The sequence below is a fragment of the Girardinichthys multiradiatus genome, chromosome 9, assembly GCF_021462225.1.
Source record: "Girardinichthys multiradiatus isolate DD_20200921_A chromosome 9, DD_fGirMul_XY1, whole genome shotgun sequence".
Lineage (NCBI taxonomy): Eukaryota > Metazoa > Chordata > Actinopteri > Cyprinodontiformes > Goodeidae > Girardinichthys > Girardinichthys multiradiatus.
In genome coordinates, this window is record NC_061802.1 from 32,221,785 (window position 1) to 32,248,653 (window position 26,869).

Genomic DNA, 26,869 nt, shown 5'->3' on the forward strand with positions numbered 1-26,869 from the left:
CCGAGTGACGTGAATTAACATTTGCAACAGGCTGCGAGTGCATCAGTAGTCAAGCTGTGATTAAAGGCAGTTTCAGATGAATTCCAGCTGCATTGTTTTTTTTGTTTTTAGTTTATGAAGGTAAAATCTGATATATTCAAATGAAAAGTTAAAGTTAAATTGGTGAATGAGCTCCTGTAGGTCTTTTCATCTGCTACTATTCCTGCTACGGAATGGTTTTGGATTTCTCAGTAGTGACTCCATATGTTTGGAAAGAGTCTGGCACTGCATGTCTTAGACTGATCTTTGTTGTTTGACCATAAATGGCAAAGAAAAAAATATTCCTTTGTCTTCTCTTGAAAACATTTTTTTTAATAAGAAGCACAGCAGAACATCAGTTTCTCTGAGTTATTTAACATACAATTTCACTGTTACATGTTGGTATTTTTATATTTTTGCCATAAACAGGCATGTATAAATAAAGAAATCAATCATATTATGTAATGTTGCCTGATTTTGAATTGATTGTTTTAATTTTTTATTTAACATGTCAGAGACTTGCACCAGCTTCAAGGGGTGCCTGCACAGTTTGTATGAATGTAACATTTTTATTTCATATCTTATGTGTGTTTGTGAGGTCAGTTAGGGAAGCAGCGCTGTCACTCGAGGCAGCTGGATGAAGAGCATAAAAATCCACTGGAACTTCCCAGCAGACAGCTACGTACGGGGGAGGGAGCCACTGTCACCCTCTCCCCTCCATGCATTTTTCATCACAGGCTTCCTTTTTTATATTATTTAGCTTTTCCCTCCCCTCTAAACTTCCATGTGCTGCGTGCTGACATGGCTTTTCTCAGCCTTGAACACAAAGCCCTCTGGTGCTTAGTGTACTGGAGCCAGAGCACGTTCGTGTGCCAGTGTGAGCTCCGTGTGCTTCACATGTTTGAGCATGCACGCATGTGAAGACTGGGGGATTGTGCGCGTCTCATCCATCCTCCCAACCTCACATGGTCACATCACACTAAATGTGATCTCACGGTCCCACGGATATGGGAGGAACAGGCTGAGAAAGCTTTAAGCATCCAAAGAAAAAAAGTTTTGACTGGGCGTATGTTAAGAGGACTACTTAAATTATTCTGAGCTGAAATTCAAATTTCGTTTTGTTTTGGCCCAGAGCAATGGGTAAAACTGCCTGAGTGAGATCAGTAAAGGTCAGGGGGAATTAAAATGCTTACTGTTAGGTTTGTCAGAGAGGGAGATTGTGAGGTAGGAAGAGATAGAGAGCTGGAGGAAAAGGTCATCTAAGCTCATGAAAGAACAAAGTCACTCTTTTTTGCAGCTTAATACCAACCAAAAGCTTGACAGGTTCAATTCTAGACAACCTCATACCTTTCATATTTAATCATATAGCATGCTATTGGACATCAAGCATGCAAAAAAAAGGAGATGCGTTGCTTTATAATCCAATGGTTTCTTTAAAGTAGAGTACAAACTTCCAAATGTATGTGTCCCATCACACTCATTTATTTCCTACATCAATAAATAATCCAATAGTTTACAAATTATGTAAAACAATTTTGAATTAAAATGTAAAACTCCAGCAAAATGCCATACAAATACAATAAGAAAATGGGACTTCAGTAAGGCTGAAGCATCCAGAACACACAGGAACTGTGCATTTCGGTCAGATGTGACACATTTTGAGCATTTTGGCGAAACACACTTCAGGTTGACATGGTGCAATACAGGTGTTTTTGTAAAAAGCACAATTATTCCATAAAGTAGTTTATTTTGGATCATTAATCCAATGATTAATTCACCTTATTTCATCATTGGATTTTTTTTTTTTTTGTAACATAAAATGAATTTCTTTTCAGCACAACTTTACATGGGATGCCAATAGTTAAAGAGGACACAATTCTTGCATTACTATATGCAATTAAAACTTGGTACAGTTCATTTGTACTCCAGTCAATATAATTATTCAGACAACTCAGAAACAGAAATTGCTGTTTGTCTCTAAACAATATGATTAACCTGGATTATGGAAAGGTTTCAGTACAATCACGTCTTCACAAAAGATGCTGATTGACCTCCTAGCCTAATTAAAGTGCACAATCACCAATAGAGAGCAGATTAGACAGTTGAGCTGTCAGAGTGACTGACAGGGTTAGGCTCTCCCCCTGCAGTCACAACAGCACTACAAAGACTGCTGTTACGAAAAGCACATGGCGGTGAGAGGGGAGAAGCTCTAAGTTTACCACCTTGCCTCCTATCAAAAGTCAGCTGCACCTAATAATAATATGGAAATTGATAAATATACAAGTACACCCCTGACATGCTTTAGGGCTTATGTATTTATTTTTGCATTTGCAGCTTCACTTCATACATCATTCCTCCCCCTCTCCATCTCAGAACTGTTATCACTGCAGTTTTTTTAGACCAAAGAATTGCTTCGTTCTGAGCCAGAGTTTATCCAAACCCAAGCTGCAGGCTGATGTCATATACACACAGAGAAAATCTGAATCCACTTTGAGCAAGGTCTAGTCAGGTGAGCGCTCGAGTGCAACCTATATTCCCCTGCAACTCACACACTTCTGGTTGGGGAGGAAAGCTGACATGCAGGGTGGCCTGTAAGCCTCTTTGTCCATGTGCAGCAAAGTCATCGGCCAGCTCAGTTGCTCTGGCAGACAAAGCTTCAGAGAGATAGCCAGTATTCTGGTTCATCCTCACTTTCTCCTTGAGCTGGAGTTGGGCACTGCCCCTTGCTCTATATCTGCTAAGCCTCCTCCAGTACATTTTTCTTCCTCTATCCCATTCACACTCAGTTTTTATCAGATATTTTTAGCTTTTTGTTATTTATATGTTGTAATATTTTGCAATTTTATTGAGCTTGGCTGCAACTTTGGAACAAGCAAATATGAGTATAATAAAGTTTATGGCAAAATATTTTCACAACATGAACTTTTATATATTGATCACAATTATAACCACAGAACTTAAATATGTTTTATTTGGATTTGCATAATAGTGAAGTGTAAGGAAACAATGAATGGTTTTCAAATTTTCTTTCACAAATAAAAATTTAAAAGTGAGCCATGCATTTATATTCAGCTCAACTGAGTCTGTATTTTGCTGAGAGTGCGGAAATTGTCTCTACTATATGTGCATATAAAGAAAGTTTATATGAAAGTGAAAGTTTTGCCCATGTATCTTTACAAAATAGTTAAAACTCAGTCAGATTAGATTGAGAGTGTCTGTTAATTTCAATTTTCTAGTTTTACAGATTTTCAGTTAGATTTAGAAAAAGATTTGCACTGGGCCATACTAACAGATGAATATGATTGGATTTAAACCATTCCATTGTAGCTCTGGTTGTACGTTCAGGGTTGTTGCCCTCAAGTAGCCTCTAACAGGGCTTCTTTTATGATTGTCCTGTATTTAGCGCCATCCATCCTCCTATTGATTCTGACTAGCTTCCCTGTCACCTCTGGAAAAAAAGCATTTCCACAGCATGACACTGCCATCCCCATGTTTCACAGTGGATATAGTGTGCTCAGGGTCCTGTACAGTTTTAGTTTTCATCTTATTTCACATTTGTTGTGACCCCTACTGGTTCATGGCAAACTACAAACAGAATTTTCTAAAGGCTTTCTTAAGAGATAAGGCTTTTTTTTTACAACTACATAAAAGCTAGATCTGTGCAGTGTGCGGCTAATAGCTGTGCTTTCAACAGATGTATATTACGTAAAATCCCTATAAAATACATTGGAGTTTGTTCTTATAAAATGACAAAACCTGAAAAAGTTCAAGTGTTATAAATACTGTTGCAGGGCATTGTATGAAACAAAGATAATTACCTTAGAATAATCATAACGGCTAATAGATTACCATGAAGCTATGCTATTAGCAATGAGCATATTTACAGAGAGAATTTGAAAGACAGAACAAATATAGATGGAGATGCTGATACACAGTAAGTGAAAAATGTAGAGTAACTGAGAAAGATATGAAAAGCTGCAAGCAATTCTACTGAAAGCAGAAAATATGAGAGAAAAACAGTGGAGAAGATGGGAGGTTGAGGTTGGTTGGAGGGGCTGGCCAAGGAGGCGTGTCCAACATTACCCTCATGAATCAGTGTCAATGGAGCAAGAAGAAAATAATTAAGAAACAGGCTAGTGCTTTGTTAAACACTGTCAAAGGTAAAGAAGCCTGTTCTACTGTAAGCAAACATAGACTGGAACGGAAACAAGAATGGGAATAGGGAATAAAAAGAGGAAAATGCACGGGGAGAAAAATACATCACATAATGGATGCCAAACTGCCCTTCACGTGGTATTATGAAGGGAGACAGTATAAATAGCACTGTCATACTGTAAATGTTTATGTACAGTAACTACGTATGTACGCTGTGCAGCAGCTTCAGAATTTATGACCACAGCCATAATGCACTGAAGTCCACACAAAGCTCTGAGTAATATTTCACATTTGTTATCATATCGATAGTAAATTTTCTGAGCCGTACATGATGCCAATAAAATATTTTAGGCAATTTTTCCTTTGGTTTTCTATCATCTGGCTGCATCCCTCTGAGGCGAGTGTGGGAGTGTGTGTGTGTGTGTGTAGGGGGGGAGAGGGGGGGATTAGCTAATAGCATAGATAGCAGGATGAGAATCCAGGACTGTGCACGACAACACCTACACTTTTACACACCTGAGAGGTTTTACAGCTAATAGAACGCAGGGCCACATCACAGGGCTGTAATTATATGTTCAAGGCTTCCAGCGGGGGCCAACGTGGAGCTGAAATCTCCCCAGACCAGCAGCAGAGAATGGAGAAGACTTTAGATCACAACGATGCATAGCAGTTTTGGCGTTCTCTGGAGACGGGTTGAGTGACACAAAAACAAGGTCATGCTTGTGCCTTATGTGCATCTTTTTGTTTGTTTATATGCACCTACAAATATGTGAGTGCACAGAGACTTGCGGGTAAGTCTTTTATGTGTCATTTTCAATATCCATCATTGTGTTTGAAGGAGGGACAGAGGGAATTTATGATAACCGTACTCTCTGAGATGAAATCAGCTTAGTTGGTGTGCATCAAGGACATGTGAATGGTTGGAATGCAGACGCTTGCTACTCCTTTGAGGGGTCTGTTCATTAAAACATTACAGTTTGATCCTAGGCCTTTTGGCCCAGTTAACATGCCACTTGGCTCATTATGCAACTGGACCCAACCAGAACCTCCTACACTCTGCTGTGATGTTTGTCTTCAGGATGTTTTTTTTTTTTTTTTTATCTTTTACACAAACAGCTATGTGCTTTCATATGGGCTCCTGTTTCTTATATATGCAAGTCTAAGTATATGGTCATGGGTTATTTAATGTTCTGAATGTGTTATATCTTATGCAACATGTTTGCATGATGCATATATATATAATCACAAAGTGCTTGAAAACGCAGCAAGGCAGAAACAGACAAGAGGACCACTTAGTTAGAAAGACACTGTAGAATGCTGTGCAAAAGTATTCATTCCCCATCAGTTTTTTTACACTTTGCGTTCTCACAGCTGCATATTTGTAAATATTTTGGGGGCATTTTATGTGATAGCCCAATCTATATCACATAATTGTGAACTTGAAAGAAAATGTACATAATTTCAAAAAGCTATATAAATAGAAATCTGAGGCATGCATTTATATTTATCTCTCTTTACTCTGATACCCCTTAAATAAAATCTAGTGCCACCAACTGCCTTCAGAAATCACCTAATTAGTAAAGAGCCTATCTGTGTAAAAATCTCAGTATAAATACAACTGTTCAGTAAAAGCCTTGGAGGGTCTGTTAGAGAACATTGGTGAACAAACAACTGCATGAAGACCAAGGAACACAGCAGACAGGTCAGAAACAAAGGTGTGGAAAAAAGCATAAAGCAATGTTAGGTTATAAAAAAATATTCCAAGCTTTAAACATCTCACATAGCACTGCTAAATCCATCATCCAAAACTGAAAAGTAAATGGTACAACTGGAAACCACCAAGACATGGCTATCCACATAATGGACAGGCAGGCCAAGAGAGCATTAAAGAAAGAAATAGCCAAGTGGTCCATAGTAATGCTGATGCAGTGGCACAGATCCACAGCTCAGGTGAGAGGATATGTTAACAAAATAACTTTAAGACATGCGCTCCACAAATCTGCTCTTTGGGGAAAGGTGGCAGAAAAATGTTTTATTCAGAAAAAGTCATAAGAAATCCTGTTTAGAGTTTGCCAAAGTCATTTAAAGGACACAGTAAATTGTAGAAGAAGGTGCTCTGGCCAAATGAGACCTTGTTTGAGCTTTCTGGTCTACAAGCAAAACACTTTGTGTCACCCTAAAAATACTGTCTCCATTGACACATGGGGGTTGCAGCACCATGCTATGAGGATGCTTTACTTCAGCCAAAATGGGGAAGGTGGTTAAAGTTGATGGAAAGATAGAGCTAAATGCAGAGAAATCTTGGAGGAAAACCTTTCAGACTCAAGAGAGATGTTTGCCATCCAGAGGTACAATAATTCCAAACAGAATGTCATATTTAAGTATCAGAAAGGGGAAAAAACATATATTACATACATATATTTCATTTATCTTCACATTTGTTGCCTCATTTTGCATTGATTTGTCACTTAAAATCCTAATAAAATACTCAACTATAGTTGTAAAATGAGAAAATTTAGTGACAAATAGTTTAAGGCGTGTGGATGCTTTCGCAATGCACTATAAGTTCTGCAGGATTACTATCAAGGATGTGCATCTGCTGCCACATGCCATTTTTGCTCAAAACTTGTGAGGGGTTACAGCTGAGCTAGCAAGGGCAGCCTTGAAATGATGAAACTATGACATGAAATCAAGCCAGAGTCACTGTAGGTGCTATGTGGGTTGGAGGAGCAGGTTGGCTGTTCAAGAGCACGTCAAAGTTGAAATACAGACCGAGGACATGGATGGAAATCAAGGTTCTTGATGTTGTGGTTTAACCTTCGGAAGCACATGTTTAACATTTGTGTATATTTAGTTAATTCATTTTATATTTACTTAGTTCATTTACATAGATTTTAACAGAAGTAGGGAAATTGCACATCACAGCGCATTGAGTTTGATGAAATTTTGTTCTGAACGTCAGTATTGTTTTGTTTTTCCTTTCTTCCATCTGTATGGCTGTATCTAAGCAACATCTCTGAGGCTGTGAAGAAAACGGCACTAATAAGCTACCTCATTAAGGCTGGTGCATGGTAGGCCTTATGGTTTGTGCTGTCAATTCAGTGGGTTAGGATGCAAACTTCAAAAGACAGCTGATTGTGCATTGCACCCACACAGGAGTGCTAATTTGGTTTAGAAATTGGTAAACAAACTATTTACCCACTTTTTGTTCCCAGCTGTACGCCAGTGGAACTATATCCAGGTTATTCCATACAGTATGATGACAATAAAAGGGTGACCGTCTTCTCTATGGGGCTAATGCCAGATCATTCAGGAGTTAATTTGGCTGGGGTTGTTTCTTCACCCTAAGGCTGGGCCAAACCTCAGAGTCCCTTGATTGTTGGTCCCAGAAACTCCTGTCACTGAAGGAAAGAACATCCTGAGTGCAAGAATATGCTCTTGTGAGCCATTCACGTACACACATATTAAATGCACTCTCATTAATGCAAACACAACCCTAGTTAGATCACTATATGTAATAAATTGGATTAAATTCCACTGGCTACACTGTGATCTCGTAGGGTTAATTAATTTCAGTCTATTCTGTCCATGTTTTTTCTGCTTGAACACATGCTGACACTGTTATTGTGTGGCGTCCTACTCATTGAAGAAGTATAATAGGCTTACAAAGAGGGAAGGGAAGCTGCACCATTTCCCACTATGAACTGATTTGGATTTTTTTCTGTCTTGATTCAAGGAAGTGCGCTACACTAGTCAGGTTTAATACGGATGCCTCCCCCTCCCACAGCCTCTTTCCGGCTCTTATCTTTTCTCCCCTGAAATGACAAAAACCTGCATGGCTTCTCAGGGCCCCTTTTTTCTGCCTGGATGCTATCTCATTTGGCTTTAATATATTTATCTATTCATTATTGTTCCCTTTTATTAGCCAGCTAATATTGTTTGTAATTTGTCCTTATCTTTGAGCCTGACAGTCAAATTTGCACTCCACCTCAGCAGACAGACAGATAAATGACCCCTTCCCGTGCTCCTCTCCTCCTTTCATTCATCTCCTCTTCGCCAAACTCCAATGAAACATGACTGACGGCATGCTGTATAAGTAGTTGTCATAGCAACCTCCCCATCCTTCTGACAAGTACGGTTTCTCCATAGTACACGCTTTCCCCTTTCTGTCACAATATCCCTCTCTCTCCCACTCCATCCTTGCTCTCGTACTGTTGCAACAATTGAGAAAAAGACAGACAGCGCAGAAAAATTTGAAAACCAGTGAGCGCCGAAAGTAGTTGATATGCTCTCCTTCATCCCCCTCCAACAGCCCCCACCATTCTCAGCGCTCTGGCCTTTCCTCATGCTCCCCACCACTGGCAGCGATTCACCAGCTCTGGTGGCGTAGCTCTTTCATACATCCTGGCTTATCAAGGACTGCAGGACTGTATGCCCGGCAACTTACAGTTTGGGCTCATCCCTCTGACTCTCCCTTACATTCACTGTGCTCTGTCTCTCCTCCACAGCCTGAATAACCACAGACAAGTCTCAATTTGTGGAAGATGCTGTTTTTTTTTTCCTTTTATGGTATCCAGATCAAAAAGTGTGAGTTACTAATCAGAAAAATGTCAGATTTTTGAGTTTCTGATCAGGCAGTCCCCAGTCAGGGCTGGTTTAGCAGAAAATCAAATTCCAGTAACTAGCTGAGTTCTCAGGGATTCTGTGACTGTAATGTGTAGTCACGTGACAGAATGAAGAATTGAGTTTTGAAGGACTGGATACATTTGCCTCAGCCCCCAAACTAATGCTCTTCTTTTGGCAGAAATGCTCTATGCATTTTTTTATTTCACCTTTATTTATGCAGGTAAATCTCGCTGAGTCTGGAAGTCTTATTTTCAAGAGCTACATAAGTACAATTATTTGTACATAGAAGATGGCAGCACAACTATGTTTCCTATATTTTGAAAAGTATTTATTTATATAACAAACATTTTTGCTATAAATTAAACATAATGGGAACATGAGAGTATCAGTGGGGATGCGGCAGTGGTGTCTCAACTGAGGTTTAAATGTACTCTGCCACGATGAGATAAACAGGCATTTCAATGCCAGCATGTAGTACAGTTTTCACAGTGAATGTGCAGGGGCTTATTGGACCCCTGAATTGTTTAAGTGATCACATTTCAACTTAAATATTTTAACGCCATGTTATGGTAATTTAGGAAAAGATTCATGCTGATTTGAATGAACAGTAGAGTGTTACAAATACATGAGGCCCCTGTTTTTGACACTACTGAAACTGTGAAGCCATAGTATGATGGACAATTAAGCAAACGCTTTCCCTGACCCAGTGTTGTGCAAGTTCACCAAGAACTAGATCTAAGTTAAGTTCATGCTAGTTAAAACTGAAACAATTCATGCTCCCATGGTAGTTCACCATCTAAGCACTGAAATAAACCCATCATAAAACTACTTTTGGTTTATGTATGTTTTATTGAAATGAAATAAAATTTGAAAATGGGCCAAATAGGTGCCAACCTATCTAATGAATGAATGAATAAATTGCACAGCCAAAGATTAAGACAAAACAAGTACGAACAAGACCAGTAGAAAACAAAAGTCAGAAGTGACTGAATGCATTAAAGTGCAACTTTATTTCTTCCCCTTGTCCCTGCTATATCTGCAAACCCACAGCTGAACTCCCTACTTGGAGCAGGCTCTGCAAAGTAACAACATCGATCTGGTGCAATCATAGCTCAGGATAATGGATCAGTTTTCATAATAAGGGTACAGGCCATTATTTGCAATGTTAAGCTAAAATCAAGTAGAGGTGCATCAGTATTGGATCTTCATTTTAAGAATAATAGCTTTCCTAAACTGTGCACACTCCAGAGCACATAAACACACCATTCACAGAATATCATCTTTGAGAGCAAATGTTCTGACTGTTTACTGTATGCTGTAGCTACAGTTCATCCTAAATGTTTCACAGTTTACTTTACTGCTCCCCCCAGAGCACTGATTGATGACACCAGGGAGAGCTGTGTTCAAGTTTATTTAAAAGAGCATTGCTAAGTTCTCCACTAATGAATGCACTCATTTTAACCTATTCCTGCACATTATTGTCCAGATTTAAAAATGACCCATGTCATGGTTTTGGCCGTTTTAAAGGACAAAAATGCATTTTATTAAATGAAAATACAATTTAAATAGTTAGAAATTGGGCATTGCTGCTTTCGACACCAAACGATCATGGTGGACAAGCTGAAGATTATAGGTGAATGTTGAACTGAGATGCAGAGATAAAATGGAAAGGCGCTATATAGGTTCAGTCCATTAACCATTTAGTGGAAACTAAATAAAGAATCAACAGTATCCACAAATGCAGCCAGTAGGGCTAGAAGTTGGCAGCAACAAAAAAAAAACTGAAATTGGTGAAATTATCCAATCTGCAGACAGTGTTGTAAAGCTTCGATTCATAAATCAAATCTGGTACCAGTGCTCATCATTGCTCTTGTGGATTTTAAAGATGCTTTAGAAAAAGTCAATACTCTGACTTACAAGATAGTTGACAGACAGGCATGAACCCATCCATGTGTGTGGTCATGGTGAGAGAGTTGTTAAGTCTTTGCTATAACTTTTTTTCACCATCCTTTGCCCCTTCACTTCTCTTTCTAGTCAGAAATGTGCGTGGACTATATTGTAGGCGTTTTGCCCTCTGTTTGTGTTTGCACGCTGCCTGTTCTGCAGTGTTGTTGATAAATGAGTTAGTTTTTCTATTGCCGATGAACAAAAAAGACCTGAATTCCCAGCGGAGCAGTTTAGTTGAGAGCAGTTGGAGCAGTATCATAGACAGGAGCAGATCTCCAAGATTATCTGTTGTTATGTGTTGTTCACCTGTTTTCAAAGCCTGAATTACGTGCCAGAACATGCTCTCCACCATTTCCTCAGTCGCAGATCTTCTACTAACTAATGGGAAAAAAATAAATCTGTATAATGTTACGTGTTTTCTATCTCTCTCAAACATAATACAGAAGGACAGCGGGCTGATCAGGATTTTAGTCTCTAAGGCTTTATGTGAAGCAATTCTACGCAGGTATGTGATATATAGTGGCCACTGGTTATGTTACACTATGTGTCCTGTAAATATAATTCCATTTAGCTGTAGGTGACGTTCCAGTTAGCCATCCTTAAGCTGCAAGATGGATGTAGCATTGTACTTTGAAACATGGAAGCTGTTAACACAGTGATTTTCAGAGTGAACCTCCTATAAAATTGGTAAAGGTCATACCTTAACTCATAACTTCTCACACCCACTTGAAAACGAATGTTACAGCCAAAGTGAGAACAGAAAAAGTCAAAGGGTTCCATGCCACAAAAAAGTATTTATACTCTCTTCAACCTTTTCAATTTTTCCACAATGAAACCACAGACTTTAATATATTTTTGGGGATTTTGTATGGTAGATAAAGTACTGCATGGTTAGGAACTGGAAGACAGTCTATGTGTGGTTTTAATTTTGTTTTACTAATAAAAGTTGGAAAAGTCTTGTGAACATGTGTAATCAATACACCGGAGTCGATGTTTAGTAGAACAACCTTTTAATGTAGTACAGCTGCAAGTCTTTGTCAGTATGTTTCTACCAACTTCGCACAATTAAAGATATCATTTTTGCCTTTTCTTCTTTATAAAACATCTCAAGAGCAGCCTTATTTAATAGAGAGCATATGTGAGCAGTCATTTTAAAGTTTTGCTACAGATTCTCAATTCGATTTACATCTGAACTTTGATTGGGTAATTTTAATGCATGAAAACGATCTAAACTATTGCTTTGTAGCTTTAGAGTTGCTGTCCTGGAGGAAGGTACATCTTCACTCCGGTCTCAAGTCTTTTACAGGCTCTAACAGGTTTTCTTCCAGGATTGTTTTGTATTTGGCTATATATAACTTCCAGTTAGCATTTGCCATCTTCCCTGTCCTTACTAAAGAAAACCTTTCCCATAGCATGATGCCGTCATGACCATGTTTCATGGTGGGAATGGTGTACTCAAGATGGTGCGCAATGTGCTTTTCACCTAAACAGTGTTTTGCATATTGGTCAATAAGTTCAATTCATGATCTCATCTGACCAGAACACCTTCTTCCGTATCTTTGTTGTACCCTCCACATGACTTTTTGCTTTGCACAAACAGGACTTCTTATAACTCTCTTGAAACATAGCTTTCATTTTGACATTCTTCCATAACAAGAAGGTGTTTAGAGTTTAGTTTCCCTGTCAACATATTTCTACCTGAACGGTGGACCTCAGAAGCTCCTCAAGAGTTACCATGGGCCTCCAAGCTGTTCTCTTACTAATGCTGTACTTGCCCATCCAGTCAGTTTAGGTGGACTGTCATGTCCTAATAGGTTTGCAGTTATGCCTTATTCTTGTCATTGTCATGTAAAGGATTGAAAGGTTTGAACTTTAATATTGTTTCAAACTTCCCCTCAACCTATATCCTCACTTATCTGCTTTGTTCCTTGGTCTTCACGATGCTGTTTGTTGACTAATGTTCTCTAACAAACCTCTGAGACCTTCACTGAACAGCTGTAGTTGTACAGAGAATAAATAGCACAAAGGTGGCTCCTGAAGCCAGTTTGTTGAACTACATTTTATTTGGGGTTATTTGGGATTTTATTTTATTTGAGATTTAGGATCAAATGGTGGTGAACACATTTCAGATTTTTATTAGTAAAAATCTGAAAGCTGTTGATCATTTTCCTTTCAATGGAAATCAAATGAATACTTTTGTTAGGCACTATAGTGGTGTTTACATAGGTTATTCTCTCTACTTTGAACCACGGATATATCTAAGATGTAGTCTGGTTTTGTTTTAACTTCCCTCGTGGTGAAGCGGACTTCTTTGTTACCAGGGACCCGGGTTTGATTCCCAATTGTATCAGGAAGGGCATCCGGTATTAAAACTGTGCAAATTCTGTGTGTAAGTTGTAAAGACTTGCTGTGGCGACCTCCTGTACAAGGGAGCAGCTGAAAATACTGTTTCTCCAGTCTGGTTTTATTTCAGGAAATTCTTTACAGGTTTCATACTAACACCTACCCACCCACACACACAGACACACACTTACACACACCAATACACACAAGAATCCTTGACTCATCTTCCTGATCCAACCTTGGGATTTATATTCTCCCTCCAGCAAAAGGAAGGACCATCTTCGCCTTTCATTTTCCAGTTCAGGGCGTTTCTTTTTTGCAGATAAATGCTCTCCAATCCACCCTGACAGTTGTCACATTGCATCACTTCCATTTTTGATACATAGCCTCTGATCCTGCCACTTGCAATAAGGAGCCGGCGCCAGGGATGCCCCTCCCTAGACAATGCTCTGACATGGGTGATTATTTTAAAGGTGCATCACTGATGCTGCCGAGTAGCAAAACCCTTGCTAGATGCCATGCCTACTGCAACATTTGAAGTACCGGCTTGTGGATTGGGTCAAAGAATGACAACAGCACATCACAGTGTGTAGCAATAACAAGCGAACCTGGTAAATAACACTACTAGCGATTTATGCTGCTCTCCACCTCTTCACAGCAGCGGCTGTTGGTTCAGTCCCTCGCTCAGTCTCTCAGCTGTGACTTCATGGGTCAGAGTTGGAGAAACAATCTGTATAAAGAAAGAGATTTTAGTGCTTCTTGCTGCCGGCAGGAACACAACGCCGTAGCATTAATCATACAGTGCCAGAGCACATCAGTAAACATGGGGTGTCAGGTCAAGGTAAAGATCAGATCCCACAGCATTTAACAGGACTCAATAGCATACAGGCTATCTATTGAAAAGTCAGCGTTATTCATGGCATGTCTCCCAGCCCTCTGCGCTTGCTGAAGAGACACGCCATTGTTCACTGAAGAGTGCGTTGAAATATTTCTCTGGCTACACAAAAAAACACTGGATCAGCAGCAATTAGTAGGGTAAGAAAGAGATAAAGAGGGGAAGAGAGGGAGGGCAGCACTTGAAAAAAGAATGAGGGGCAAAAATGTGGAATCAGCGAGAGGAAAAAGGGAATGCATGAAAGAGAGTCGGAAGAGATGGATGAATAAGTGGGGGAGGAGAGGTGATGAGTATAAGAAGGAGAGAAAAGTTGTAGTTTCCAGCCTGTACAGTTTGGTGTGTAGGAGGATGGAGCAGCCTGGAGCCCCTCTTGCTTTTACACAACCAAAGACTCCCTCATTGTCTTGGGTCTGAGTCTCCTGCATGTGTGTATGTGAGTTATTATCCCACTATTTCTCTTCTTTTTTTCTTCATTCCACCATAACCACACACTTACCCCCTTGCATCTACAGCACGTCTCCATATGGGACCAGACCCACTTATATTGGAGACTGATCAGTGTTGGGAAAAAACACTGTGACTGAAGCCCAACCTTCAATAAATAAATAAAATAGCTACATTGCAGTACCTCCAAATGTATTTAATAGATTTGTTTGTCCCTGTGGTAAATTTGTTTTCACTGTAATGACAGTGTTTTTCCCATTATCAGCCTGTTCTCTAATTGGTCTCATAATTGAGGTCAGGTATAATGTAACCTTTTGTCCCCTTCTTTGTTTCAGAAGACAGGAAGTTGTTTGTTGGGATGCTGAATAAACAGCAGACCGAGGAGGATGTTTATCGTCTCTTTGAGCCCTATGGAGTCATCGAGGAGTGCACAGTCTTAAGAGGTCCTGACGGAAACAGTAAAGGTAGGAGCCGGGATGCGGCTGTCAGCATTATTTAGGTCAATGACAATCAAATGTGTTCTTGTGCTTTTGTCTGTATATATGTGTGTGTGTCAGTGTGATTGTGTGGAAATCATGCACATTATAAATGGCTTATGAATCAGATACAGGTAAAGTAGCCTGTTCATTTAATTAGAGATTTTCAGTACACTGTTTGATGTGTGAGAAAGTTATCAGCGGTGAGGAAAGAAAACCCTCCTGCTTGACTTTAGCTGTTAGAAAAGTCATCAAGCTGTTACTTAAAAGTAAGTCCACCAACAGCCTACAGGATGGTGCTGTGGCTACCATATTTCACTGTGGGAATGCTGTGGTATGACGCAATGTTTTGCGTGTGGGACAAAAAGTTACATTTTGGTCTCATATGTGTCCTTTACAATGCTTGTGGCAAACTGCTTTTAAAGATAGCTTTTTTTTTTTTTACCTTTCTTTCTTAAAAGGAAAGATTGGTAGAGAACACAAGTAATCTGTCAACAGGTTCTTCCATCTGAGCTGGGGGTTGGATTGTGTGAGGAAGCCAGAGAACCCAAAGAGAACCCAAGAAGGCACAGGGAGAACATGCAAACTCCATGCAGAAAGACTCCAGTCCGGGATTCAAGGCCAGGACCTTTTTGCTGGGTGGCAATGGTGCTAACAACTGCTGCACCATGCAGAATCCATTCTCATACAATAAAAGTGTATTTTGGGCTTGCAAACCCTCATTACAAAGGGCAAACAGACAAGTGGTTTTTGATTGGGCAAGGTCATATGAAAGTTGTTGAGGAATTATATGTTTGAGGATTTTTGAGGAAGTCAAACTGGGCAGGCTCTGAAGAGGTTTTGCATCAAAGACAAACACTAATGTAAAAAAAAATTAAATGTGGTGAATAGGACAGTCAAAGGAAGCTGATCTGCAGTATTAAAATGCCACATTCCACAGTCATATTTGTCTTTGTTGTATATTTTATTATAATATAATTTAAATAAATCCTAAAAGCCAAAGCAATGTGTTTTTTTCCAAATTGTGCACCTACAAGAGTGGATATTTTATGATTAGTTGAATTGCAAAATTCCAGTTTCCTAAAATAGAACAGAAATATACGTTGTGGGAAATTTGGCTTTTAACATCTATGATGGCTAAACTTTAATAGTCCTTAACTCTGCTCAACGTCCATGGTAACAAGTAATTGAATGAGGGTTTTGATTTCAAAAGACAAGAAACATGTAAACCACGAAAGTCAGGTTTGGAAGAAAGACCACCACCCCTGAGGTAGAGCTACCCCACTGCATGTATTGAGAAGTAAAAGGCTAATTATAGCAGTACATGACCCCATTGTAGCAAAGACCTTGTACAGGTCATCAGGAGCTAAAGCTTTATCCTATCCACATCTCAGGGGGCAGCGGTTTGGCAGCTGAATGGACATCTTGATTGGTCGGTGTGCCTATTAACAGGAGCAGAATGGCAGGGTGCCTGGGTCAAGCAGGACAGATGATAAGGAGAATAAAGCACAGAAGATTAAATAGTAAAAAAAAACAAAGCACGAAAGATTGGGTGAGACAACGCAATAGAACTGATTCTGCTTCACTCCAAAAAACAGAATCACTTCTCATGTTTCTCTGTAATGGTGTAGGGGCTGTTGGTCATTTTAGTTTTTTTATATTCTTTTCAATTCAAAAGCCAGCATGCTTACAAATGCTCATCAGCGAAGATCATCTAAATAAAGACAGCTCCAAGAGCATTGCTAAAGTTGTTATCACGCATTATGATTCCTCTAGATTTAGTCAGTTTAGGACTTATAAGTGAAACATTTAGAATGATTTTAGTAATGGAATAAAAGCTGTGAAGTTGTCTTTTTACCCAAAAAGGTCATCTAACGTTACTTTAAACACATTACAGCAAAGAGCATCGCTTCTGTGATTTCAGACCTTTTGACAGTCTTTTTCTTCAAATATTCAAATATTGATCAAAACATGTTTTCTAATGTGTACCCCGCCTCTCGCCCATAGACTGCTGGAGATAGGCACCAGCTCCCCCGTGACCCACTATGGAATAAGCGGTAGAAAATGACTGACTGACTGACTGACTGTTTTCTAATGGTTTCCATATTTGATTTTAGCCTCTTTAGATATGGGTTAATATGAACAAAGAGGCATGTGGTGCTAAATAGCAAGCTTTTCTGCTTCATCAGTGGTATCTTTGGCCCGCAGCTTCTGCTTGGTTGTCTGCCTGCCTAATGCCCAGAGTGGGGGAAGCTTGCTGTACAATGAGAGCCTCTTAATGCTCAGTGATTTCTGTAGTGTCAGATATAATTCTACATCTTTATTAATGTTACCCTAAATATCCACATATGTACATATGTGTGTGATTCGTATCTGCTCTTTCTTCCAGGTTGCGCCTTCGTCAAGTTCTCCACACACACCGAGGCTCAGTCTGCAATTGGCGCCCTGCACGGCAGCCAGACCATGCCGGTGAGTTCAGCTCTCACAGAGATGCAGTGTTGTTTTCAAGCACACACACACACACACACACACACACACACACACACACACACACACACACACACACATGCAAATAATTGCTTATGTCAGTTACAGTGCAGATCAGAAGTTTGCAGACACTTACCCAAGGCAGGAATGCTTTTAATTTTGAGATTTTGGTGATTTATTTTAACAACTGTAGTCTAATGGTGCAAAATACACTGGCAATGATGTTTGCAAACAAGAATTGCACAGATTTGAAGTTACTGTGAATTTTCTCTGATCTACACAGTCAAAATAAAACATACAGACTCAAACATCTACAAACAGCCCCACTAATACTAAGACAAACTCTTTGACTTTTTAAGAGGGTTAAGAAGCAGTCATCCACAAAGCAGGGAAAAGAAACCCCTGAAAATAGAGCCAAGGGGTAGCAGATATAGAGAGAAAAGAACGGGGCCTAAAACTGAGCCCTGCCCTGCCGGACCCCATGCTGAAAAGAAGCAGCAGATAATACAAAATCACAGAGTTTGACAGAGATTCACTATGCCAAATAAGATTTGAACCACTGCAATGCAGTCGTCCTGACACCCACACACTGCCCTAAATGAAAAATTAAAATTTTGAGATCCATTGTGTCGAAGGCAACAGTTAAATCTAAAGGCACAATGATAACACAGTCACCTGAGTCAGTCACTAGAAACACATCATTAAAAATCTTAAAAGGGCAGATTTGGTACTGTGTAAAGCTTTAATGCCAGATTTATAAAAACAATATAAAAAATATCAGGTTATTCTAAAATGAGCATTAATTGCTTGTAAACTACATTTTTAAGAATTCTTGAGATAACGTTTGGTGGTAGGCCTGCAATTTGTAAGAATATCAGGATCAAGAGCAGGTTTCTTAAGTAGAGGCTAAATTACTGCCCATTTAAAATTTACAGGTACAGCACCAGAGGACAAACTACTGTTTATAATAAAATTTACAAAAGGTGCTAGTGAGAAAACCCTACTTTAAAATAATTGAGGAGGGAGAGCATCATACAACCTGAGGGCTTCAGATGAGCAACAATCTCAAGCAAAGAAAGCAAAGAAACTGTCTCAAACTTGTCAGCAGTGCAGAGGACAGGGATAGACGGGTTGTGAGCAGAATGGGAAATATGAGCTCTCAGAGATGTTACTTTATCAATAAAAAAGTGCAGAAAATGTTCACACATTTCCTGGGAGGACCTGACACAGAAAGTTTGTGGAGCATGATGCATCATCCGAACAGTTTTAAATAAAACCTAAGGTCTTACAACAATTTGACTGAACAATTGCAGAAAAGTGTTCTCTCTTAGCCTCTTTAACAGTTTTCTGATAAGAACTCCAGTGGTATTTTTGTATTTGATATGACACCTCCTGCGCCTGCCACACAAACCATCCAACGGTACAAGTGCCGTCAACTCGGTGTGTGTAGTGCTTCTGGGCACAGCATCACCCAAACAAAGCTGTTTTGCACAGCATAACTCTGCACAATAACAACGGTGTGGAACTGTTGCTAACATTTTGAAACACAGAGAAGTAAGTGTCAATGAACCTACATCTTTTTAATTGCAAGCCTAGAGAAAGCAACACTGTTTCTGTCAATGCTTCTAGTATGGATTGCTAGTAACTGTATGACGTTGGGTTTTGGGCCCAATGCAGAATGCACCAGGATGGAGAAGCCTGTCCTTCAAGTCATAATGGAAGTTTGCCCCTTTCAAAGAAATTTAAAGTTAAAAAAATTACAAAACCGATGTTGCATCATTATTTTACCATACAGTGTTTTAGTAATATTATAATATAGGATTAACTACCTTTTATGCTGAAAATGACTGTGATTCTTAAAGCATTACATGTTTTGGTAGGAGTGTGGAGGGAATTGTTTGAATTTTCATTATTTTCAATGGGAAGACATGTTTCCAAATATACATTTTTAAGATAAAAACGGCCTGTTGGAACAAATTCATCATTATGCAAAGGTTCCACTGTATTAGTGTGGATGTATGTACATATTTTAGTCAAAATTTAGAGTTTTGAAATTTTATTTTTGGATTACAGAAAATCCACAATAAATATGAATTTAATTGTAACTGTTAGAAAAAAGAACATCTAAAATACATTATTAAATGTCTAACATTAATATGGCATTCACACCCATGATGAGTGAATATAAGCTTCTTGATTCACCTCTAACTTTGCAGTATAAACTCCTAAACTCATACATATTCCCGCTTTGAAAACAGATATATGCAGAAATCCTTTCTTCTGTTTCTTTAATTAACAAGGTACTTTAAAAACCTACATCCAGATAAAACTGTTAAATGTCAGAATTGAATTATGACTGAGTCTTCACTCAACAGTTCTGCTTGCATAATCTGTGAATAGAAATCCAGTGTGAGATTACATTTGCTCGTTATGTAAGCACATAACGTCCTCTACATTCTCTCTGCATTTGATATATTGTGAGCAAATAAACAAAAAAAGCTCCTGCTCTCATTTATATGTGGCTCGTGTTTAGTCATGGTCCATGTATACCTGATTGTGTGTAAACAAAAATTGCTAGCTTAGCGCCCAGAACGTAAAAGAAGTTACTCACTGTGACTTTTAGGAGGACATGGAATCACATCTTGTATTATACAATGGGTTGAAGTACAGTATGCTCTACTTTTATCCTGGTCTTCCTTTCCTTAGCTTCTCAGACAGGCAAGGAGTCTGAACTCTTTTGACCCTGTGTCACAGGTGTTGTGTTTCACTGTGTGATTTCATTATTAATGGTTGCAGCGTGTTGTGAACAGAGAAAGTGCATTGGGGGGGTCACTAGAAGCCAGCTGTGCCATCTTGATGCAACTTCTGAGTCAATCTAAGTGCAAATGACTACTGGTCATAAGGAATGTCACAGAATGTCCATTTTCCATAGATACCCTCCTTCTGTGTCGTGCTTTCTGCCTATCTGTGCTAGCTCTCTGCCCTCGCTCGTCTTTCTTTGGCAGCCTCTTGGGATATTAAGGAATAGACTTGTTTACTCCACCTTTCACCACATTGGCTGCTGAATTATTCATCTAACTATAAGCAGAGTGCTGAAGGGAGGGGAGGGGATGAGGAAGAGTCGGGAGAGCGAGAGAAAGAGAGGCAGAGGGAGAATGAGTGAATGGACAGGATTTATACCTCCTGCTCCTGGTAAATTGATTATAGAAATCTGATCAGCATCTCATATCCTGTGGACGGGGGAGGAGAGGGCACAGTTGACTGCCTCACTGAGATTAGCAGACCACTGGTGGACTATTGTGCATCAGCAGGACAGTGCTATTCACAGCAAAATGTCCATAATTGTAGCAAAGATCATGAGAAAAGCCAGGAACCACACATCCTGTGTGTTTGGGACTGCTGAGTCACACCTGATTTTTTTTTTTATTAATCTTAACTTTAGAAAGCTCTAGATGCCACATAAAGAAGTAAAGATCTACAGATTGTCTGACCTTTTACGCAACAATTTTCTCAATCTTGAATATAAATGACTAATAAAACAATTTTACTTAACTAAATGTGAGCCAGCAGCTAGGTGTTTATGTGTGTACACTCTGCATTTGCTGCCACTTCAAGGCTATGGCTGATAGCCAGAGTCAAACAGATGAGAATAAATAATGCCCAGCCAATAGCAGCTGTGGCCAAGGTGTAAAAGTGCATCACATGCTAACACCGCAACCAGACATGGCATGTTTATAGATCGCCTGCCAGTCCTGAAAAGCATGAACATAGGCTTCTTAGAGTTTATGAGTGTGCATAAATACATATGAATGTGTATGTGGATCTCTGTGCAAACAGAAGTGCTGCCACTACCTCACCAGGGTCAAAGACTCTCTGACTGATCTTATTTTCCAGCTCTAAGGACTTGAGCAGAATACATTTGTGCTATTCATTTAAAAGGGACGTGGGTGTTATATGTATTCTATATGTGCATTTGTTGGTGAAAAACTGCTTCAAATGTGTGTGCATGAGGTGCCTTGCATTCTTACCCTTTGAACCTTTCACATTTTGTCATGTCGACACAAACTTTAATGTATTTTACTTGCAATTTTGTGATATAAACAGTACAAAGTTACAGAAGCATAGAACTGCCAACCAGGCAAAAGAAAGATAGAGCTATATCACGTTATAACGAGAAAACCTTCTTGTTTTAACAATATACTTTTCATGTTTGTACAGTGTTATTACAATAAACCTTTCACATTTGAACAATATAATATCACGTTATTACAATATACATTAATCACTTTATAACAAAACCTTTCACATTCTATGAGCGTGATAATTTATTGTGCAGACGTCAAAAAGATATTGTTAGAACAATTAGTTTTCTTGTTAAAATGTAAAACATTTCATTTTTAGAAACCATCAATCGATACATCTATTCAAAACCCCTCAGTTTGTCATTGGAGTCAAGATGCCACATTAATTTGGGGTACTCTTTGGCCAGTTTTGTCTATTCTCTACCCTGTATGGGTCCAGATAAATCTGTGAATGTCTCAGAGTACCCGCCTGAATGCAGTTTAGGTGCTGTAGTTTGTATCCCTGGAGCTTCCCGTGCCCATCCAGTTGATCAATGAAAAATCGGGTCAGACTCATTCTTTCTCCTGTATAGGTTTTAAATATCTTGTCAGTGTCTGCATGATTGTTACAACATTATCCAAACATTTCAACAATGGCTTGAGAGCTATACTTCTCTATGTCTCAATCCAAGCATGAATAAGGACACGATCATGTCTGGTAAACGAGACGTTTTCTCAATCATCTGCACCGTCATCAACTTCATTATGTTATAAAGTAAACATATATTATATTGTAACAATAAAAGTCATGTTTTAATGTGAAAACTTTATTGTTCAAACTATGGAATTTTCATTGCATAAGGTGATAAGTTTTTTATGACATGTTAAATATGTATATTGTGATAACCTGACAGTATATTAAACAAACATGAAAACTATATTGTTAGAACAATAAAGTTTTTATGTTATAATGTGATATACAGGGGTGGACAATGAAACTGAAACACCTGTAATTTTAGTGTGGGAGGTTTCATGGCTAAATTGGACCAGCCTGGTAGCCAGTCTTCATTGATTGCACATTGCACCAGTAAGAGCAGAGTATGAAGGTTCAATTAGCAGGGTAAGAGCACAGTTTTGCTAAAAAATATTGAAATGCACACAACATTATGGGTGACATACCAGAGATCAAAAGAGGACAAATTGTTGGTGCACGTCTTGCTGGCGCATCTGTGACCAAGACAGTAAGTCTTTGTGATGTATCAAGAGCCACGGTATCCAGGGTAATGTCAGCATACCACCAAGAAGGACGAACCACATCCAACAGGATTAACTGTGGACGCAAGAGGAAGCTGTCTGAAAGGGATGTTCGGGTGCTAACACGGATTGTATCCAAAAAACATAAAACCACGCTTGCCCAAATCATGGCAGAATTAAATGTGCACCTGAACTCTCCTGTTTCCACGAGAACTGTCCGTCGGGAGCTCCACAGGGTCAATATACACGGCCGGGCTGCTATAGCCAAACCTTTGGTCACTCATGCCAATGCCAAACGTCGGTTTCAATGGTGCAAGGAGCGCAAATCTTGGGCTGTGGACAATGTGAAACATGTATTGTTCTCTGATGAGTCCACCTTTACTGTTTTCCCCACATCCGGGAGAGTTACGGTGTGGAAAAGCCCCAAAGAAGCGTACCACCCAGACTGTTGCATGCCCAGAGTGAAGCATGGGGTGGATCAGTGATGGTTTGGGCTGCCATATCATGGCATTCCCTTGGCCCAATACTTGTGCTTGACGGGCGCGTCACTGCCAAGGACTACCAAGCCATTCTTGAGGACCATGTGCATCCAATGGTTCAAACATTGTATCCTGAAGGCGGTGCCGTGTATCAGGATGACAATGCACCAATACACACAGCAAGACAGGTGAAAGATTGGTTTGATGAACATGAAAGTGAAGTTGAACATCTCCCATGGCCTGCACAGTCACCAGATCTAAATATTATTGAGCCACTTTGGGGTGTTTTGGAGGAGCGAGTCAGGAAACGTTTTCCTCCACCAGTATCACGTAGTGACCTGGCCACTATCCTGCAAGAAGAATGGCTTAAAATCCCTCTGACCACTGTGCAGGACTTGTATATGTCATTCCCAAGACGAATTGATGCTGTATTGGCCGCAAAAGGAGGCCCTACACCATACTAATAAATTATTGTGGTCTAAAACCAGGTGTTTCTGTTTTATGGTCCAACCCCTGTAGAGTAGCTCTGTTTTTCTTTGGCCTGGGTGGCAGCTCTACGCTTCTTTACAAAGCAGTATATAATTGTGAAGTAAAAGATAATAATCTATGCTTTTATTTTATTTTTCTAAATAAAACTGAAAAGTGTAGAGTGCATTTGTGTTCAATCTCGCCGAATCATTTTTTTGCAGAATCAATGCAGGTAGAGCCACTAGAATTTCTACCAACTTTGCACAACTAGAGAGAAGATATCGTGTTATTTGTTATTTGCAAAATACTGTATTTCAGGATCAGTCAGACTGCAGTAATAGCGTATGCCACAGATTCTCTATTTAATTTAGGTCTAAACTTTGACTGGGTCATTTTAACAATTGAATATTATTTGATTGAAAACCATTCCATTGTAGCTCTGGCTATTTGTTTAGGCGTGTTGTCCTGCTAGTCTATTTCAGCTTCTAATCTAACAATCTTCCAGGACTGCTATATATTTAGCTCCACCTATCTTCACATCAACCCGGTCCAGCTTTCCTATCCCTACTGAAACACCTCCATACACAACGCTGCCACCACCATAGTTCCCCATGGTTGCTTGCTAATGTTTTCTAAAAACAAAACTCTGAGGGTTTCACAAAACAGCTGAATCTATTTTGAGATTCAATCACAAACAAGTAAGATTTACCAATCTGTTGACTTCTGATGGCAATTGGTTGGCTAGATTTTGTTTCAGAGTATCAAAGTGGATAGATCTAAATACTTTTTAGAGATGAATGCGTAAAAAATATCCAAACCACGCACCATTTTACAATTATACACACCTCTGTGTTGGTAGAAATAAGTAGAAGTCTGTGGTTTAAGCTGACAAAATGTGAAAAATCTCAAGGGAAGTGGATACGTTTTCAAGGTGCTGTGTGAAGAAAGTGCTTCAATTGAATGAAGACTTACATTTATCATTTGATACCTAGCAAAACAAAACAGATAGTTATTTTAGCAATAAAATTTAGGAGTCAGACTGCATCAGAAGGGTTAGTGTAAGGCCTTCACTGGATCTCCATCCCTTCTGAGTTCTTCATATTACTGCTGGAAACGTCTTCAAATTCCAAACCATTCCCTGGCCACCTTCAGCTGCTGTATGCACACACACACACACACACACACACACACACACACACACATTTTGAGTTGCTCAATTAAACATTTACGTCCAGAGCTGTCGAGTAATTTGCTGAGATTCAGCAGAACCTTGTAAGACGTAGGTCTCAGGGTAGACTTACACTTACACAGAAACAGGGGGGGGGGGGGGGGGGGGGTGGTATGGGTCAAGTCCGCAGAGCCGCATCATATTAGTTCAAGTCTGTTATAGCTGATATAGGTAGGGGTGAGAAAGAAATACTTGTAGGATGATGGAAGGATGATCTAACAATGATGGAAAGCAAATAAGGTGAAGCTAGTTTAGCAGTTAAAGCTGGGTGATAGAGGCTAACGGAAGGTTAACATGTAAATAGGATTCCCTTGAATCTTCATTTAAAATATTTTAAAATTTGTTGTTTTAATATCAAGTTTAGTACTTAAATGTTTTGAATGAATATATGGCCCAATTAACAAAGCCAAAATCAAACTGTGCTGTCAGCATAATTCTAATGGATTATACATCGTTTTGTTTCCAGTTGTTAACAACTTCCTCAATTGAAATTTTAAAGTTAGCCTTTAACATGTCTGTCGGTAGTATTTCTAAGCTTTGCCATTTGACGTGCAAATTAATACCCCAAGACCTCACATTTTTCTGTTGATTGAGTTGCAAAGTGCAAAGAGAATTTGTATTTATGGCTTCTGTGTCCTCAACTTTTATTTTTCACCTCTTGTGCAGATGTGATAAAATTCTTCACATAAATTCATATTTTATTGTTGTGGCATGATCTCACACTGAAATGTTTAGAAAATGTTTTGAGTAGGCTGCACTTACTCAGAAAGAAAAAAAATCAATGTTAGGAAATTATTGTTTTTTACTAAACGCTTAACTTTTTTTAGTTGATTTGAGATCACAGAAATCTTAGATAACCATCCTGAACTTTCTGTATCCCAAACAGGGGCAGATCTAATGGGGTCAAGGGGGGTGTAGAGCCTTGCCCCCACAGCTGTCCCCCTACTTTTATGTCCATAAAATTCTTGTGATTACTAATCGCTTATTTGTCCACAAACCTCTTACAGCCTTCAAATTAAACATTAATTTACTAAATATATATAATTGTAGTTATATATATATATATATATATATATATATATATATATATATATATATAGTTATAATCTAAGATCCCTAAAAAAGTAATTACAGCCCTGCATCAAACACCGTCTGCCTACTGCTCCATGCATGTGTCTAAGGCACATCAACGAGGCAGTCTGTCTACAGCCCAGCAGAGTGGGGCAATACTGAGCTGTCCAAATTTCTGCAGTTAAAGTCAGTTTGTCCAGGTGATGTTTTAACACACAACAGTAAAGGCAACTTAGGTTTGCAATGAAGATCTGCTGAAGCGAAGTTCATGGTGTAATACGTTTATTAATTGTTTGACGACAGTGACTCACTCGTGTGTGATTTGTAAGAGCGTTAACATATTTCCCTTGTTAGTTTAGCTTACAATAACCACGATAAGAGTTAATGAAAAGTTTAGCTATGAAAAAAATTGGGTTTGCTTTTTTATGGGCTCCAGTTTCTTGGACAGCTCTATATGACCAAAATCACAGCAATGAGGCACAACTAAACCACGTTACATCCATTTGGTCAGATCGGGAAAAGAATAAATTAGCTGGCATGTGAATAGGATTTATAAATTTGTTATAGACTTTTTGTGGTTTTCCAAATCTTGATGCTTGCACATTGAGTTACAACAACATGTAATTTCCCTTTGGGAATAATAAAATATTATTGAATTGAATTGAATTGGTGAGGGATGGAAAGAAAGAAGTGACTGTGAGATTTGAGGAATGAAGAATGATAGAGACACCAGGAGGGTCACAGGTCATGGAGGCTACTTAAAGTGCAACAGGTAAGGAAATGATTGATGATGATGAAAATGTTAGCATACGTGGTGATGATGAAAAGATTTCAGAGTCAGAGAGAGAGAAAGAAGACATTGCAGAGGAAACAGATGAAGGAGAGAAGAAAGGCACGGAGTCAAGGAATCCAGCCTA

The 26,869-nt window shown here is 39.1% G+C and overlaps 1 protein-coding gene across 1 annotated transcript in view; it reads left to right on the forward strand.

Moving 5' to 3' along the window:
• The window catches only part of celf5a (cugbp, Elav-like family member 5a), a 320,729-nt gene that overhangs the window by 254,012 nt on the left and 39,848 nt on the right, over window positions 1–26,869 (forward strand). The window contains exons 4-5 of the mRNA XM_047375115.1: window positions 14,764–14,892; window positions 17,294–17,373. Of these exons, the coding sequence (XP_047231071.1) occupies window positions 14,764–14,892; window positions 17,294–17,373 (209 nt within the window). The remainder of the gene's footprint in view (window positions 1–14,763; window positions 14,893–17,293; window positions 17,374–26,869) is intronic.